The 19,622-nt window shown below is 39.8% G+C and overlaps 1 protein-coding gene across 3 annotated transcripts in view; it reads right to left on the reverse strand.

The window, feature by feature from the left end:
* Positions 1-19,622, reverse strand: part of CNTN6 (contactin 6) — a 129,774-nt gene that overhangs the window by 74,569 nt on the left and 35,583 nt on the right. For 2 of the 3 annotated variants that reach the window (XM_054280991.1, XM_054280992.1), the window contains exons 3-4: positions 9,407-9,533; positions 4,057-4,232 (exon numbers count right to left, since the gene is read on the reverse strand). In XM_054280991.1, the coding sequence (XP_054136966.1) occupies positions 4,057-4,232; positions 9,407-9,533 (303 nt within the window). The remainder of the gene's footprint in view (positions 1-4,056; positions 4,233-9,406; positions 9,534-19,622) is intronic. The other variant, XM_054280993.1, reaches the window with a different exon arrangement.

Here is a 19,622-nt window from a genome sequence, read left to right on the forward strand (position 1 = left end):
CTGTTTCATGCAGCCTGTTACAGGGATTTCCCTCAAGACCAGTTGTTTGCACACAGTTATTTTTGCTTAAAACTGAGGAAATAATTAAAGAAAATCCCCTGTGTGCCTTGGGAGAAAGTTCTGGTTGAAGCCATACTGAAGCAGTTTTCCCCAACAGGTTTTTTGTTTGTCTTTTTTTTTAAGGCATGAATTGCCTTAAACAAAAATGCCTTAGGAAAAATTGCACCACTGAAATAGTGGCCAAGCTCTGGAACTGGCTGCTCATGGTAATGATGGAGTCCCCATCCTTGGAAGTGTTCAAAAAATGAGTAGATGTGAAATTTTGTGATGTGGTTTATGAGCAGGGGGAGATCCGGCAAAGGTTGGACTGGATGATTTCAAAGGTCTTTTCCAACCCTGTTAATTCTGTGATTAAAGATGGAAAAGACCTCCAGCCTATGACCTAACAACACCACCTTATGAGCTGCACCATGGCACTGAGTGCCTCACCCAGACTTTTTTAAACCCCTCCAGGGATGGTGGCTCCACCACTGCCCTGGGCAGCCCATTCCAATGCCCAGCCACTCATTCTGTGAAGAACTTTTTCCCAATGTCCGGCCTAAACTTCCCTTGGTGCAGCTTAAAACTGTGTCCTCTACTGATTCTGTGAGGTCATCTTATTGCAGGGGTTCCATGCTCTTGTCTCCTTACCACAAGAGTTTCATACCTGCTTGGTGTTTCCTCATGAGCATCTCCTCTGAGCACTGACTCTTTCTTCTTCACAAAGCACCCAACTAACTCCAGTTCCTTCTCAAGGCCACCCCACTCTTTTATAGCATCTTCTTCTCACTGGGTACACCTGTGGCCTGTTAAAGTCAGGCCTGTTCCTCATCTTTGCTAATTGGCCCAGCTGCAGCTCCTTAGGGGTCAGATTACTTTCTACACCATCTTTATTTCCTTATATTCTATCCCCCTACAATTCTGAGCTGTGGAAAAGCTGAAGGAAAAGCTCTCATGTCCCCATCTCTTCAAGCTGAATTGGGCCTAGCTCCAAGATGAACTTCCCGAATGTTTTACTTCATTTTAGGCTGAGCTGAAGAGCTCCAGGTGACCTGTGCTGGGTGTCACCATTGAGCTGGCAGGTGGAAGCCCTGTGGGTGGCAGAACATGCCCCCAGCCTGGACAAGGACCAGGACCCTACAATTCTGAGCTGTGGAAAAGCTCTCATGTCATCTCTTCAAGCTGAGTCAGGCCTATCTCCAAGATGAACTTCCCAAACGTTTTACTTCATTTTAGAATGAGCTGAAGAGTTCCAGGTGATCTTATACTGGGTGCCACCACTGAGCTGGCAGGGGAGAAGCCCTGTGGGTGGCAGGCCATGACCCCAACCTGGACAAGGACAAGGCCCAGGCCCAGGACCCTGCTCCTGTGCTTGGCGCCAGCTGCACGAGCCGAGGCCCGGCACCAAAGCTTTACAAACTTCCACCCCAACAACTGCAAAAACACACATGGGCTGCTCCAAAGGTACTGCTGGCAGGGAGCAGGGAATGTGCAGGATTTATGGGGAGCTTTGGAGTTTATTTATGACAAAACAAGGCTCATGCAGGAAGGGGGATGCCAAGGGCCTGCCATCCTCATGCATTTACGTGCTCCCTCTCCCTGCCACTGCCTCTCATTTTCAGCTTGTAGCTTTAATAATCTATGCCACTGCCTTCTGTACAATATTCCTCCTGCAGCTTTCCTTTGACAGCTCTGGTTTTAATAGAGGATAAGCACCAAACTCCAGCTGAATCTGAAGACATATTTCTAATCTCGTCCCGCATTTATTTTGCTTCTCGGAGAACTTCCTATCTTGAACGGAGGAAAAAAGTATTTTTTATATATTAAGTTGACATGTTGAATAGGTTTCTGGAGGTATCATTAATTCAAGCTCCAACTCAGAGTTAGTTACCTTGTAGTAAAGAGACAAATACACATAAACCCTGGTACTTGGATAATAGGTTTGATTCAATTCTTTATCAGGGAGATTGCAATAATATGCCAGGCATTCCACTCCAGGGAAAAATCCCATTTTGTGAGGTGTTGAATGAAAGTGTCATCACAGCAACGTGCCTGCCTGCCTGGATTTTAAGATATAGCCTGAAGTATTGGTAAAAACAAAGAATTAAATTGAATGGCAACATGAAAATAAGAAACAAGGAAATGTTGACTGTGAAATAAGAGTTTCAGGGTAATTTGTTCCACTATTCTCATCAGGTCATTATGACGTTTTCCATGTACTGTGGGTTTTTTTCCTATTGTAAGACAACTTAAAACTCCCAGTTCTGCACTGATGCTGCTAAATTGAAGCATTTTCCTGTAAATTTGTGCTTGTCAGTGTAAATAACAGCCTTTGATTTGTCTGTCCTCTCTCTTCTCCATGGGGAAGGAGGTAAATATCTGTCACCACTACTGGAAAAGTGGTGCAGTGCTTGATTATGGGATAAATTTAGGATTCTCTGGTGCTGTTAGAGCTGGAGGACTGGAGCAGGCTGAGGGCTGGGGGCAAAGCAGGTCCAGCTCTGGGATCTGCTCCCTGCAGGAACTTTGGGAAGTGTTTGGGTGGGGGTGTAAAGCTTAAATAAAGGAACTGCTTGATATAAAATGCTGAATAATCACCAGAGCCTTCTTGCCTTCTTTCTTTCTCAGATATTCCTGTTTTTCCCTTCTCCCCCCAGCTTTCTTTTTTTCAATTTCAGTTTTTTTACACCTTGTTTGTGCCTACATTTAAGGATATTCACTTTCCTTAGGTCTTTTCCCAGTTCCCTGCCTGGCCTGCCTTGGTTCCTTGGGGATTAGAGACTCCATGGACAATTTTGAGGTGGCTGTCTATTCTTGCTCCTTTCTAAAATGGAATTTGTTCTGTCACTAACCAACTTTCACCTCCAAATCTCAAAAAATATTCTCACACAGGAAGTCTGGCTTGAAAAAATGTTTCAGCAGAAAAAGTGGTAAAATAATGAATCCTTTTTTTTTTTTTTTTTTACATTTGACCAGCCCTTGGGAATCAAAGCAGTTTGAGAAATTCAGGGTAAAACATTATTAAATGAGGTACCAGTGATACACCTTTTGATCAGCTCTGCTGAAAGACACTCTGCGAACCAGCCTGACCTCTGATGTCTCCTTTGTGTAACCCCTGTGACACGAGGTTTGCTATGAGAAATGGAACAAGATTAATAATTAATCCGTTTGCTGGTGTCTGAAATAGTGACACAAGGTTGGCTTTAGTCACATGTTTTATTAATGAGCTTTGAAAACAATTGCTTTCTCCCAGCAACAGACTGCTCTGAGCTTTAGACTGAAAAAAAAAAAAAAAAGAAGGGCTGGAGGGAATATCTGGAGTTTTTTGGTTGTCACTGTTGTTCTCCCCCCTCCCCAGGGCATTCACAGAACTCGGTCACTGCATCCAAACCTTGTGAAAAAGGTTGTGAAGTTGTGAAGGAGTGAAACGGGGAGCAAAGATGAAATAAACTTTAAATCATCTCAAGACAGACAACGTGCTCGACCTGAGGGAGCTGAAATACGAAATATTTCAGAGAGCAGCTCTCACTTTTACACATTGTGTAAGGAAAAGGAGTGTTTCTTTGGTAATGTAAAAAAACAAAAAATCAGTGTGCCAATTAGGGGAACAATGTTTTTGTGTCTCAATTAGACCTCATTAACTACAGAAAACTCAAAGCACAACTTTTTGCAACATTTCCCCCCCAGCTGTAGCTACCTGTGGGATAACAACAAAACCATTGTCCTAAAAAGTGAGAACACCTTTATTAAGTGAAGATAATTGTGCTCATCTTCCTTGACCTTTCAATTTCCTGTATTTTATTCTGGCTCCCGAGGGCAGCAGCCATCAGATGTCTGGTTTTGTTATTCATATTTACTAGGAACATTTTGGGTTTTTTTAGGAATAAGCAGTGCAGAAGGAAGTCAAACCTTTTGGACAGAATCCCCAATGATCCTTTAATTACCCAATAAATTACAGTCCATGTGCAGAATTAATAGGAAAATAATGTTCTAATAAATATGATCTTCCCAACTTACATGCAAATTGAAGCTTTGCCTTCCTGCTCAGAATTGTTCCAAATGAATTTGTGGCCAAACACTGGTATGTTCCAATATCCTGATTTTTATGTGGGTTATTGATTGCCAAGCTGCCTCCAACCAACCTGTAGTGATAACTCATGGTAAGATCAATATCTGTGCCATTTTGCTTCCACCTTTGAGGGGAAAAAAATCAAATTATGCTTATAATTTACAGAGCCTATTCATATTTATCTTAAATAGTGTGCTGTAGCATACCTGTAATGATAAAAATGTAGTTAAATATCACAAAATTAGATCATTTTTCACACATGACTGCTTCTTACATCAATCATAATGATAGCAATAATGGCATTCTTTGGAAAATCTTTACTTCAGTCACCAGTATTCACCCAAATGTCCACAAAAAGTAATTATAACTTATTCAAACAAAGTTATCCATTTAGTCCAGAGGGGGGTTGATACCTTGTCTACAGCTACATTATTTTTTATAATATGAATGTGCTTTACAGTCCTTGCAAATGATTAATCATGAATTTGGCAACCAAAATGCTTTGGAGATGTAGATGAGGAAGGATTGCACTTGAGAGGGCAGAACAAGAGCTGAGAGGGAAGTTTTTAAGCAGCAAGTCTGAGACTGATCATTTAATGATGAGAACGCTGCTATTTTAAATCTTCATTTGTCCCCGTTAGTCCACTAAGCAGAAAATGGATTGTGTCTGCAACATTACCCAGCTGTTTACAGATGTCAAAATACAATTTCTCTTTCAAAGAAATAAATATTACGTGTTTCAGGAAGGGAATTTTTGTGGCTTTGCCATTAGTCATGCTAAGGTTGAATATTCCTTGCTCATGTGGGAGCCAGAGGAGGGATAAAGGACTCAGCCACTGAGGGCTGCAAGTTTTGGGGTTGTTAATGCCATTTTTTAGGTGGTCAGCAATCCTAAAATGACACAACCAGGTATTCTCTTCTCCTGATTGTACATCAGAGCCACCTCCTCAGCCTTTGTCATCTGTGTTGGTCTCTGGGTGTGATTCCAAGCCCTCCATTGGGAGGAAGGTTCACACAGAAATTGCCAATGGCTCACTTTGGGTTCCTGGCAGCGCCCAAACCAGGGGCAATCATCTCCTTGTTAATTACCTGAAGGATCACAGCATTAAAATGATCCATTTCTGCTCATTTGCAGAGCTCCTGGCAGTGAGGGCAGTTTCTCCAGGGAAAAATTTGAAGTAAACTCACATTTATCCCTGGAAATCTGAGCTGGATACACAGCACAGGATTCTGTCAGCCCTCTCTCCACACACCCACAATGCTCAGGAGCTGCTTTTGTGCTGGAGAATTTCCACCCTGGGCTCTGAAATGCAATTCTGTGCTCCAGGTACAGGGAGTGCCTTGACCTCCAGGTGAGCACTTGTTGTTTCAAAAGATAATTACTGATTAAATATGAAATCAATGGAATTCTGTGAGCAAATTCTAATAATGTGAAATCATTTCTTTGCTTGCTGTCTCCCCTTCCATGGATGCATCCACACTGATAAAATTGAGTGCAATTCTCAGGAATTCTTCCTACAAATTCCAGCTGATTTTTGGTGTTTCTGTACCTCTCCTCAATTCCTTTTTGATATTTTCTTTAGTGGGTTCAGGTTTTGCTGTTATTTTAGGGTATTACCATTAGCATTTTGCCATATTTCTGGATTTACATATGCTCCAAGTTGTCTAAAGCTTTCCATTTTCTAATCTAAGATATTCTGGTATTTAATTTGCCAGTTCTCTTTAATTTCAGAATCAATCACTGAAATAACTGCTGTCATCATTGCATGGCTCCCAATTAAGATCTATAATTGTTTTTCCAAACAAATGTGAAGACGTTGGCTTAGCTGCTGCAAATGAATTCTTCACAGTATCCCCATAATCATTCTAATCACCATGGTACAATGATTATTAAACTTTGCATATAGATCAGGGGTTCAGCTCCTGGTGTGGCTTTTTCCCTAATTAATATGTTTACATCACTGAAGGAAGCGAATTAATGAATTCATGTGGTAGACAATGATTTAATGACTTTATGTGTTCTGCAGTGTATTAATACACAGAAATCTGGATAATTATTTTAGGGAATTTTTAACATGAGCCTCTTAAGGCAGAGATCATCCATGTATTTTTGTGCATTTTTTCATTCAACCATTGGAAAATATTTTCCCTCAGTTATGGGAAATACATTCTGGATTGTTTTTCTTTCACCAATTGTTTCAGAACCTAAACTTTAAAAAATTTCCTATATTCTGATGCTGAATTGATCAGTTCCCTAGGAGCCCAAGGACTGTGAGTGGGAATATGCTCACAGGATTTAATAAATTCTCTTTTCAGCATGCTGCTATAATAAAAATATCAATATTTTTATGACTTCATTGTGTTCTATATTTCTTAGATTATTTGCATTCAAATGGAAATGTCCTGCCAAGCCACCTGAGGCTTTGTTGTAATTGGGAAAAGGATTTGCAAAACCCCCCTTCATGTACAGCACTTCCAGTCAGGAAGAAAATGGGAAGTGTAAAAACTCTTTCCTGTGAACCAGGCAGCAGAGGGTGAAGGAGTTTTTAATCCCCTCAGTTTTGAGGCAGAATCTTCCCTGAGCCAAGGAAAAACATCCCAGGAAAAGGACACGAGAGCAGAGCTGCCATTTCTGTGCGCAGGGTGGATTTTTGGGATTACTGGGAATGCTTCTCCAGCTTGATGCAATGATTATGAACATATTTGATGTCATTTGCAAGCTTTGTAGACTTTGTGCTCTGTTCCCTCCCTTTCATTTGTGTGCTCCAGTTATCCTCGTGCTGTTGGATTTGGATTGGATTTGAATCTCTTTATCTCCTTTTAGTGCAGCATTCTGTGTTGGGCTGAAATATTAAAATGTTCTTCTAACCAATGCTGCTTATGCTGCCCTTGGATTTATTTATTTATTGGTTCCCTTGACTCCTCCCTGAGAAGATTATGGAGGGGAAAACACCCTCAATTTCCAACTTGCATGAAAATACAGGATTGTGGGATTGCTCTGGATATTGAATGAAGCGCAGAAAAAAATCAAAAAATATCAAAATACTGCTGGAAACACTGCAGGGTGTTAATGGATAGGCTGGAAGTAAAAAAAAAAAATATGTAAAATTAATTGAGTTAGTTGGTGATAATTTCTCTGCTGACTATGACCAAAGAAGCTTAAGTGCAAAAAATGATAAATCTAACTTAAAAATTTGTGTTTATTTACCACCAACATCACACCAGGAAACACCTGGAATAATGTAGCTGATAATATAGACAATTTTGACTTTATAAAAAAGACGTAAGAGATAAAATTACCCTTATCAGAACATTTATATAGATTTCTTAATGGTTTCAGAGATGCTTCTATCCATATTTTTGTTTGCAGTGTAATCTGCATTCTCTGTTACTTCCAAAGGGAAAACTGTGTCTCATTTTTATTACTCAGCCCTTCCACCTACATTTCTACACAATTCTTGCACTGTGCTTCTCAGACACACAATATTTTGAGGAGGAGTTGCAAAAAATTCTCACTATATTTGACAAGTCTATAAGACTACAAGAGTACCTAGTAAAATCAAACTTTTAGGAAATGCTAAGCATTTTTTATTTCAAGAAAAGGCATTTATCAGCATAATTCTTGATGTAAAAACTGCTAAATAGCAAATTAACTGGAATCTAACTTTCTTCCTGTTGGAGAGGTTCTGTATTTCTGAATCAAAGGGAAACCTCCAGCAGTCCTTGCTGTTCTTTGCCATCACTCAGCAAAGGAGATGATTAAAATTTCATACTGGGCTTGATTTATCTAAAATTGTTGGAACTTTAAATACGTGGGCTCAATCCTTATCTGACAAAGGCAGCATTAGCTGTGGTGAAATCAAAGACGAGTGAAAAGCTCCCTGTTCCCTCCAAATCGTGGTGTAATTGCAGCAGTGATTGTCTGATAACTTTTAATTGACCTCAGGGCTCCAGGATCCATCCCCGGATGTTGATCTCATATCCCTGGAGCCACTGAGGCTTTGCAAGAAAAGAAAAAATGGGAATGGTGATTAAAAAAACAGGGGATTTAATTACTGGGTGGGTAGAAAAAATTAAAGGTAAAATATGGATAACAAATATGGGATGGGGGAGATTTCCCAGCTCTCCTGCCTGGTGGGAGCTGCTGTCTCTGCTCTTTGTGGGTGTGAGGAACCCATGGGGGATACAAGAGTCCAGGAATTTCCTAGGGAGCTGCTTAAATATGAAACAGAAGGGTGGATGACCTGAAAAGACTTGAAATTCATGAACCAGTTGATGTTTATGTTGAGAACAGGGAGAACAAATGGGCTGGGGAATACATGACGGGTTCTACTCAGTGGAGGAGAAGTAAAAAGGAAATTAAGGATTCCTTTCATAAAGGAAATGGAGGGTTCCTTTCATACAGGAAATTAGGGTTCCTATAATAAAGGAAATTAAAGAAATAAAGGGTTCCTTTCCTAACACAATGTCTTGGGACAAATCAAGCCATGAAGTCCAAAAGCCAAGCTGATAACCAGTGCTGGCCCTTTCCAGGGAAGGCTGTGGTGGGAGCAGCTAAAATCTCTTCAATAAATATTCTCCAAGCATTTGATAGCACATTATTTTCTTTCATGCCTTGCATGAATGATTTATTCTTTATATATAATTTTCCTTCAACTCAACCATTACTTTCCCCATTATTTTCTGAAGAAAGCACAATGTCTTTTTTTCTTTTTTTCCCCTATATTCTCAGCTTTTCCTCTTATCCAACTTGGATTTCCAGATCCTTGGGGCAACAAGTTATATTGTAAGTGATGAATCCATAGTTACCAAATAAACAAAAATCCTCTGTACCAAGGTTTTTTTAGGTGACTCCTGTAAGGTACTGGAGCTGTTTCTCTAAACAAACACCATAAATATGAACATGAAATGCTGGAATTAGAAAAGGGAAGGATGTTGCTCTTTTGCTTTCCAAGCATTTATTAATGTGTGGAAAGTTTTATCAAGTACAGATGATCAGTGTTTTCATTCTCCCAATTTTCACAGCTGTTCTGTGGATTCAGAATTAATTCTGTATATTTATAAATACTTTGGGGATGATTTTCAATTATTTTGTTTTCCTGTGTTAATTTTCTTTACAGCAAAGCAGCAAAAATATTTTTCCTTCATTCCTCAAAATTTACTGTAAACTTTGTATATTCTTTCTCTGAGCACTCAACAGATTTTGGGGTGTTTATCTGTGGTGGTGCACTGACTAAAATACAATTACAGAATTCAAAGAGTGACAGTGAGACAGTATTTCCCCAAGGTTGACTTCACCTGTAGTATGGCAGTGGATATCCTTTAGCTGTGCAGTTCAGGAGGATCTCTGGATTTGCTGAGCCCATGGAATAAGTGATATCATATGGCTCTTGGATAAAAATAGGCCCATGAAGGGTTTCTTCCCCTGTGAAAGAAAAACAATAATTTCAGATTAGGTGTCTTTAGCGTGTCCTTCCACATAAAATTGTCCTTTGGAGTCCTTTGCTTTCAGCTGCAAGGTAAGCTCTGCTGTTATACCCACCAGAGAATCCACCTCCAGACACTGGACTGTTAAGGAGGAAATATTTCAAGGCTGATTGATAATAAAATCGCAGAGCTCAGCTGCTGCTGATTTATTTTGCTGGTGACAGTGAAGCTTCTTTGCATGTTTCCCATGGAAGCTCCCAAATGTGCCCATCCAGCTCCTCCGGGTGCTGTGCATCAGGAGTGGCAGCAGGAAAGGATGGAATTGTGGAATTGAGGAATTGAGGAACTGTGGAATTGTGGAATTGTGGTTCTGGTTTGGTGCTCCCTGCTCACAGCACAGTCACAGGGAATCACTCACCCTTCTCCTCTAACCCTTCCCATCTCTTGAGATATTATTTTTGTATATTTTATGTATGATTTTTTTTACTGGGTTTAGGGTTGTTGATGGGGTTTTTGTTTGCTTGTTTATTGGTGCTTTGGGGTTTTTCCCCTCCCCTTTTTCAATCTTTTTAAAACAGGAGTATCATTACATAATCAACGTTTATATCATATCTAAAATTAAATGATTGATTGCAAGGCAAACCAGAACTATTTCTATATTTCATGGTGATCTTCCTTGTTCTGGGGAGCAGGGGAGAAGACAATTTGTTCAGCAAACCATGAGGGCAAGGCAGAGCAGCTCTCTGGGATGCTTAAATAAACTTTGTTTCTTGTCCTGCCACTCTTCTGGGTTTAGTGCCTTGACAAATTTGAACACTTCTTTTTTCACTATTGCTACAATTGACCCTTTGACTTGTCTCTTCTTTGGGAGGAATTTGCTTCCCTTCTGGGTTCATTTCCTCAGTCCTTGTTACCTTCCCAGAAGAAACTGCCGGGAGAAGTTTTTCTGAAGCCACAAAATGACCCAGGGATCATCGTTCTGCATTTTAAATCCCTGTACCCAACAGGGCCAGTGGTGAACTACCTGATGTACATAAAAACCTCTACTTCACCTCATAAAAATGTAAATATTTTGGTAAACTTGAGATTAATTTCCCACGTTTTTTTCCTAAATGGAATTTAGACTCATTTGTCATTTGCAGACTACTGAATATCTTAATTTTATATCCCCTTCCCATGCCCTTAATGTGTAGAATAAGGACACAGTATTTTAAAGCTCCTTTCCAGTGGACATGCCACAGTCCCTGTCACAAAAATACTGCCCATGAATTTTAGTACAGGCAGCTTCTTGCTGTTGTTTTGTTCTCTCTTTAATATCCTTTCCTCGCTGGCTGATCTGCAGCAGAGAATACCATCAAATTTGTGAGAAATGATGTGCACTCTCAGAGCCAATGGTGTCCTAGGAGTCCATCTCTTATTTATAGAAAAGGTCAGGCTGGTCATTTCTAATTTCCTGATGCATCCTTTTGTGTTTCCTATAGAGAACGGCCATATATTTCTTCTCCATCCTCCAGGTTCAATACAGCCACTATGATTTCTCCAGAGATACACATGACAAATGCATTTTTGTAGGGCTGTTTGCTTTTGTGAAGGTTTAAATAGTTCAGATTTTTTAAAAAATCAATTGGAATATGAATATTTGTTTAAATGTATAGTTTCTATACATAAAAATCATGTGTGAATTCTCAGTATAATACTTGAAAGTAAATATAAACTCTTGTTATGGAATGTTTGATAAGAACTTAAAATGTATTTCTTTATGATGCCAAATCAGTTTGATCTCCTTAAAGACCATAATTATGCCAGCCTGAATTCAAAGCTAAAGCAGAAAAATGAATCATCATTCCTTCATTCATTACATGGTATTGTCTTCAGCCAATCCAGGCATTAACATAGAAAGAGGAAGAGGAGGAACTCTGATTTTCTATAATTATGGAAGGAGCAGGGGGTGTCCCAGTTGTCCCCAGTCACTGCTTTATGGACAGTGGGTGGATATGTCACACTCTGATATTCCTGTCAAATTCAGTTAATGAGGTTTCACTCAGCCACAATAAATATTTAGATATTTATGCTCTTCCTCATCCAGACGTGGAGAAAGAAGAACAAATCTGGAGTTCACACTTAAAAACTCCATTTCCAGCCAAATCCTGCTCCCTGTTCTTTCCTGTTTCTGACTCTGGCTGGGTCCATAATCAGCTCCTTGTGAGGTCTCTGCCCAGCTGGAAATGCAAAGGGGAACATTCTAAGAGCAGTTTAGGCTGGCCCAGGCCCAGGCTGCAAAGGGAGTATGGATAACTCAGCAGCCAATATTGTAAATTAGCTGACTTTCATCCCTTTGCTGCACAGATCTTCCTTCCCATCAGGATTTTTTGCAAAGTGGAGTTGGAATTACCATCACTCCAAGCTGCTCGGTGATAGCAGATAAAATCTGTTTGGTGAAATTGAGATTGCCCCAGAAATATCATGATCTATTTGCAGGGAGAGGTTTTAGGTTTGTCTGGGAGAATCAGTTCCAAGGAGCCAAACTCCAGAGGATTCACTGCTCCAGGACCAGGAATGGGCAATTCTGGCGGGCTGGGAGCACAAAGAAACTGTGACTGCCCCATCCCTGGAAGTGAGCAAAGCCAGGTTGGACAAGATTTGGAACAACCTGGGACAGTGGAGAATGTCCCTGTGGGGTGAAAGTGAATGAGTTTTAATGTTCTTCCAACCCAAACCATTCCATGATTCTGGATGTACCATATCAGAGAATCCTTATGGAAGATCACGAGGAGAAGCTTCTAAATGCAAAACTGCCATAATTCACATATGCAAACCAGATAAGGAGGAATTTATCCAGGCTATTAAGTTCCAGGAAGGCTGTAAATTCCAGGGGTAGTGAGTTTCTAATGAATCTTTCTTAATGTGCCTTAGATAGAGCTTCATATCTGATCCAAAAACATTAATATGACTTTATGGGCCAAAGCTGACACCTGATTAAGAGGCGTCTTTTAAATCAGTGTGATAGTAAAACACCTGTCAGCTCCAGCAAAAGGGATGGGACAGGTGAATTAACCCCTTCCCCCTTCTAATGACAGCAGAAAAACTGTGAAAAATCCAACTTCTTCAAAATCTGTTTAATTTTTCAGCTGAAGATGTGGGTAATTTGTAATGGGAAGACAGGGAGTTTATGGGGTGCACAGATTTTTAAATGTCATGGAGTGTTTCCCTGGGGTTTTTGATTGAATCTTGTCAGAAGCTGAATGAAATTATTATTTCCTTCCTCAAAGGCCTGGACCAGGGATCTCAAGGACTTTGAAAGGAGCTTGACGGATGCAAAATGAGAGGTAATGGATGAGACACTGCTTGGCACCACCTGAAGTAACACACGTCCCTTCAAGGAGTCGGATTTTTACACTGGGAGAGAAGATGGGGAAAGATGAAGCAGAGAAATGGCCATGAAAATGTTGTGTGGAAAGAAAAACAGCTTGTCAGGAGCACAGGCAGGGTTCCCTCAGTGCCACCCAGCTCTCTGTAGTGAAGCAGGGACACACAGAAAGGCAGATTGGATCTTGTAGGTTTGAGCAGGAAAAAGCAACTTAAGACCTGCAGGATTTTCCCAAAGGGCCTTCAACTTTCATGTGTTTTCTCCCTTCAGATGCTGATGTACAGAGCTCCCGAGGCACGGGGCTCCTTTCAAGTCTCAGCTTCTGTTGAAAGAGTCAAACTGGGAGTGCTGGTGGAATTCCAGAGTGTCTCTGCTGGCAGACACCAAACCAGGGAGACATTTAGCTCCCTGTGATGTTGGGAGAAGGGGAGGCAGGGATGAGGCACACAGGGGAAAATCCTGGATCTGCTCAAGTCAGAAAAACTCTCAGTAATGATGGGGAATTTGGCACTCAAGCCCAAGGTTTATAAATGGAACTGTCTTTAAAAAACAGGCAAGAGTGTAAGGCATCCCTTGCACAGAATCATGGATTCATTGCAGCTGGAAAAAACTTCCAAAGCAACAAATCTATCCATCCATCCATCCATCCATCCATCCATCCATCCATCCATCCATCCATCCATTCATCCATCCATCCATCCATCCCAGCACCATCCCCACTCAACCACGTCCTCAGCTGCCACATCCACACTTTTTTGTGAACACTCCCAGTGATGGTGATGCTGTTCCAATGCTTCAGAACCCTTTCCATAAAGAATTTTCCTCTAATATTCAATCTAAACCTCCCCTGTCCCAACTTTAGGCCATTCCATCAGGGAGACAGTGGGAAAATTGTGCCCCTTCCTTGAGATATGAAAAATAACAAGGACAAGCAGATGGAAGGAGGCACAGCTGGAATCTGGCATTTCCCAGGAGCTGGCACTCCAAGTGCCCCTTCCTTTGTCCCCTCTTCCCCTGTGGCTCACTTAGAGAGCCCCACTCTTGCTTTGAGATTGGAGATAAAACTTTTATTTAATCAGGGCTCCTCCAGCCCTAAAAGGCACAAAAATTTGAAATGTTTTCAGTAAATCAATTCTGCATCCTGCCATTTTTTTTTCCTTGAGAAATGAGTCAAATATTCCAATATTTTTCCTGTTATTTAAACAGGATGTCTATGGTGGGGCAGGTAGGGTGAGCTGAGGCTGATGTAGCAAACAACATTCTCAGGTTATGGACTGACTGCACATTTTCCTCGGGTGTGAAAACAAACAATCAAGCTATAAAATACAGATTTAATTCCTAATATAACTTATTGTCAGAATCTAGCATAGAAAATTAGGGTGTAATATATCACAGGTGATAATTATGGAAGTATTATGCAAAAACTGTCATAGTCATGAGAATTATGAGCCTTTTTCAATTAAATATATATAGTGACAAAAGGTTTTGTCATAATGTGATACTCCCAACATTTTTTAAAAGTTTTATAATAACCATTACTGCTTCAACACTTTCTAGGAATATATTTGGGTAGCAGTGAATTTATTACTCATCTAGCAGATACACACATTCTAATCCCAGAATAATTTAGGATGGATCCCTTAATGCCAAAATATGACATTTTCTCCTGCTATCACCCTGAGTACAACAATCAAACTTCAGATTTACAGGGCACCATGTTCCATACAAACCCCCAAATATTCCCCAAAGATTCCAGACCAGGAGTTCATGTTGCAGAGAAGGAAAATTGCTCCTAATGGATGGGTTGTGGAGAGCATTCAGTGGAGCTGCACTGATTTAAGCTTTCTGCTGGAGATGAGCACAGATTTATGAACAATTCATTGTGGGGATGTGTGGAAAGGTGCTCCAGGAGAGGGACTATAAATACACAATGTGCCACCTGTATTAATAATGGAATATTTTACTGAAAAATAAACAAATATGTGAGCAACAGTGCTGAAATTCCTACCTGGGCCTGACTTTTTTTAGTTTTATGAAAAGATTTCCCAAAGACTTTGTGCTATTTTGTGAGCTGCAGACAAGTGAAATAAGAGGTGAAAATCACCTTTTCATTAGCGTGGGTGATTTGTTTCATGTCATGAACTTGGGCGTGTCCTTCAGATGGAGAACTCTGGTGGAACAGACACCTAATTATGGAGACAAATATCCCTGATGAAGTTGGAGGGATGTGCCTTTCTGATGGATACCAATCCTGACGTGCGCCCTGCTCAATGAAACTTCATTAGTTTTTTGTGTTACTAGGCAAGATGAATAAATAATAATGAACCTTTTCCAGTGGAGAGCACGAGCATTTTGTTCACTGTAATTCCAGGTCTGAGGGAGCCCCAGATCCAATGACAGATTCTGTTTGCTGCATTGTACTCCTGTAATATTCATTTGGCACTGTTGCCAAACTGACTGAAGGCTTAATTCAATAATTTATGCTACAGGAGAAGATAACAGCTATATCATTTAATATCCTGCCACTTAAAGAAAGCCAGCATTTTGTTTCTCTCTAACTTTTCTCTGTTTAAAAGGTAACTGTGCTTTGTTCTCTTAGAGGGTGGGGAGTAATTAAGCTCAGATGATTTTTGTCATTGGAATTCTGGGTGATGACTCCCAAATTCCATTGATAGATGCCCTGTCAATGCCTTCTTGATGTGAGAGTGAAACATTGACTTGAATAATCACATAGCAACATGAGAAACAGCAGTTCTGCTTACACAGAACATGAGGAAAAAAAATAAAGGAATTTGGGGAAATTTCAGACCCATTTGGGTCTTTGCAACTCTTCTTTCCTACCCATGGACTATGGAGACAGAGGGGACAAAGGAGAATTGCTGCTCTCAAAGATCCAGCCACACTGGAATGGAGAGAAATCATGGAAGAGGGCTGTTTGCAAATAATTTGAATTTACTAAAGCAAGCAGTGATTCATCTTTGCTACCAGAGGCCACACTTGATAATTCCCACTTATGCTCAACAGCAAAATTGTTGTAATGTGAAGTTACATTTTGGTTCTGCGGCACTGAGAGTCTCAGACCTTGCAGAAATCCAGATACAATCTCCATTCTACAGCACTATAATGCAGGTGGGTGTTTAAGCTCCTTGTACAAGTTATTTAAATTTGGTTTATTTATTTTGAATTGCTGGAACAAAATGGCTCCTTCCCAGATGCTTGTTTTTCTCACTAGGGCTGAAGCAAGAGGCATGAATTAAACCAGTCAGGAATTAGCTGTAAGACCCTGACATCAGTGATGATTTTATATGTAGATAACAAGGTTTATATCGTGGGATAACACTTAGAAATAATTGAGATCATGAAGATAATAGAAAAACACGTGGAGACCATTCATTTTTGTAGCCCAAATTACTGCCACAGCAAAAATTCCTCAGGACACAGAAAGATCTGATATAGAAATTTCAGGCTGCCACCTACTTCTTGCTTGCAGATGATTGATAGCCCAGGAAGAAAATCTTGGGGTATAAATCATCTCAAGCAATGATCCAGGCAAGATTAAAAAACTCTTTATTTTCTTGCATATAATTGAAGAGGAATGCAAGGGATATTTAAAACATTTTAAACCTAAGGCAGGTCCTGATTTAAATTAGAAGATTCAGGCAGGATATTATCAAAATATTTATTGTATTGACTGACTGATTCACATGCATTTGTCATCACAGTACTGGCATCCATTTGAAGGATCAAAACTAAATTTGGAACTTAAAGTTTTAGGAAAAAAATGGTCTTTCTTAACCAAAAATCAGGTTGCAAAATTGACAATTGGCCAGAGAAGATCTACCTGAGATGGATCAGACCTTTTGTGGCTTTTTTGTGGCTGTTTGGCTAATATGAATTTCCCTGGCCAGCAGCATTTGCAACTTGCAGATGTGCCTCATCTTGAGAATATTTATGTTAAATTCTTATTTTGGCATCATGGCAGAAAAAAGAAAAAAAAACAAAAAAAACCCAAAAAACATCTCAACTATCATGAGCCACAGAATGAAAACAGAGATTTAAACACCAAAATGTGGTTGGGATTTCACTGGACATGGTTTTATCCTTTGACTCCTCCTGCATTCCAGAAAACAGGGAGGTGAAATCACTCCCCAGGAAAAGGCAGGATCATCCTCTGTTGTGGAAAATAACAGGCAAGGAAAATATAATTAGCATTGAATATTCTGTTCTTGTGTCTAGCCCGCTGAAAGCTCCCAGGCACTTTCAAAATAAATAGAATAAGCAGAGATGAATGAAACTGAACTCTGCTAAATATCATCAATGAGGATCTGCTTTATTACTGGCAATTAAGAAGGGAAAGTCAAAACACAAGCTCTCATTATCACTCATTGATTAAAACCCAGTTAGAACATTGCAATCCCAACCAGCCCACTGCTCTGCTCGTTCTGCATTTCAGCACCGAAAGCAGCACAATATTTCAGAAATAATTAGGAACACAGAGTTAGTGATCAGCCCTAATGTTCCCCAATAAAATTGCCAAAGCAAATGATTATGGATCAGCCAAAAGACAATATTTGAAGGCATCATCTTTTGTGGCTGTTTAATACCTTCATGATGATTTTTTTTTCCTGAGCAAACGCAAATGAAGTTAAAATCCTTCCAATAATGCAACCCTGGAATTTAGCAGAAGTCACAAGCATAACTTTGCAAATGCTCTTTTTTTGGGAAATGACTGCCAGCCACTGAGTACTCAGGCAATTTTAGTCTCTACTCTCTATTTTAGAGGAGCTAATATCAACATTTCTGATGTAGAGCAAGCTGGGAATGTCTCACTGTCAAAATCACTGTGCTTTTCCATTCAAGGAAAAATGACCTTTATCTGATGTGTTCTACAAAAAACAATAAAAAAAGCAATGACAGCATAAACAACAAAACAAAAGCCAGCTGAAAGGAGGGGGGAAATGCAGGCTGATAGGGCTGCTCTGAAATTCTGCCTTGGAGCAGAGCTGGAAAGGGAAGGGTCAGCAGGAAGGGCTGTGAGCCAGGGACACGTGAGGTGGAAATGTTGCTGCCCATGTCAGCAGGCTGAAAATCCAGGGAAAATTGGAAATGATCCTGTTTAGATACTCTTTCCTCTCCTAATGTCAGTGTTTGATGCCATTTTAAAGCTGCACAGGAAGAGCAGCAGCCCAAATTTGGGGTTTGAGGTGTCCCTGTTAACCCTTCCCAGAGTCTCACCCAGAGAGGAGCCTGGAGAACATGGAATGCCAAATGGGAAGAGTTTGCACCATTTGTCCTCCTGTACCTCCTGTGCAAGTTTCCAGAGGGAAACCAGAGCCTGAAATGCTTTTCATGAGCAAATATGAAAAATTCCCCAACTCTGGCAGCTGTTCCTTGGCCAGTGCCAGTTCAGCTGCTCCTTCACCCTCTCACCTCCTCCCTTATATCTCTACTTTAATTCTTTGTTTAAATCCAGCCATTTTAGGAAATAGGAATGATTTATTATTAAAAAATACTAATTTCATCCACTTTTACGAGTTGTAATTTCCAATCAAGCCTTCTCCTATTCTATCGTCAAAATTATTTTGCAAACCCATTTTTTTCCAGCTGGGATTTACATTGATCCCTCTACACTTTGGGTTCTACCCTTGCCCATTATTTCACTTCAACTCCCTGGTTTTTAAGAAGCTCTAAAAAATTAATTTATGTCTTTTTCCCACCTGGAAACATTCAGAAAGGACATAAGTGCAGGAGAAAAAGTGAGTCCAGGTTTAGGACTTCTCAGTCCATTGAGTTTCTCTGTGATTTTTGTAGAATTTTGCTGCTAGGGTCGGAAAAGAAATAAAAATCAGACAATCTACAACAGGAATAGCCTGATGGGAGCTTTAGCACCGGGCCAATAATGAAATGCAGGGAAAACATTTCATATCTATTACTTTGGGGTAATTTTTCTCTAATCCAAAAATCACAAAACCGCTGTAATTCTGCGGAAATCTCGCATACTTGGCTGGCATATTTTCCCCAGCTCTAGGAGGAACTGATAACAGGCTGCTGAATTACTGCTTAATAAACCACTAAATGAGTGCCATCCAAGATAACGGGGCATTAAATGACGGCTATTCAGGGAAAAAGTAGAAGTGCAGAGAGAAATGCAAGAGGACTCTTTGCATAGAGGGAAATTGGATTAGTCATCTCATCTCTGCCAGTGGTGGAATTCAAACTGCAGCAGATTGGGGGAAAAAAATTATGGAAAGTGTTTTGCTGCCAAAGAAAGGAGGACACTCGATGCAGGGGCTGCTTGTCATAGCTTGAGCTGGGACAGAGTGTTAATATTGTGGGGGTAATGTGAGCAGTGAAATGTAATAAATGCAAAGACAAAATGAAATTAAACAGAAAGGTGAAATCCAAAAAGGGGAAATAATATATGGGTGAGATTATAAAACAAAAGAAACGAAGATGTGTTAATAAATACAACAATATATTAATTTTAATATATATAATATATAGTATATAATATATAATATATAATATATAATATATAATATATCATGTATAATATAGTATATACTATATACTATATATTCTATATAATATAGTATATAGTATATAGTAGTATATAGTATATAGTATATTAGTATATAGATATAGTATATGGTATATAGTATACAGTATATAGTATATACTATATAGTATGTATTATATAATGTATATTATATTAATATA

This window comes from Melozone crissalis, unplaced genomic scaffold (assembly GCF_028551555.1).
Source record: "Melozone crissalis strain CALT ecotype California unplaced genomic scaffold, PUWL_Pcris_2 ptg000029l_1, whole genome shotgun sequence".
NCBI classification, from domain to species: Eukaryota; Metazoa; Chordata; class Aves; order Passeriformes; family Passerellidae; genus Melozone; species Melozone crissalis.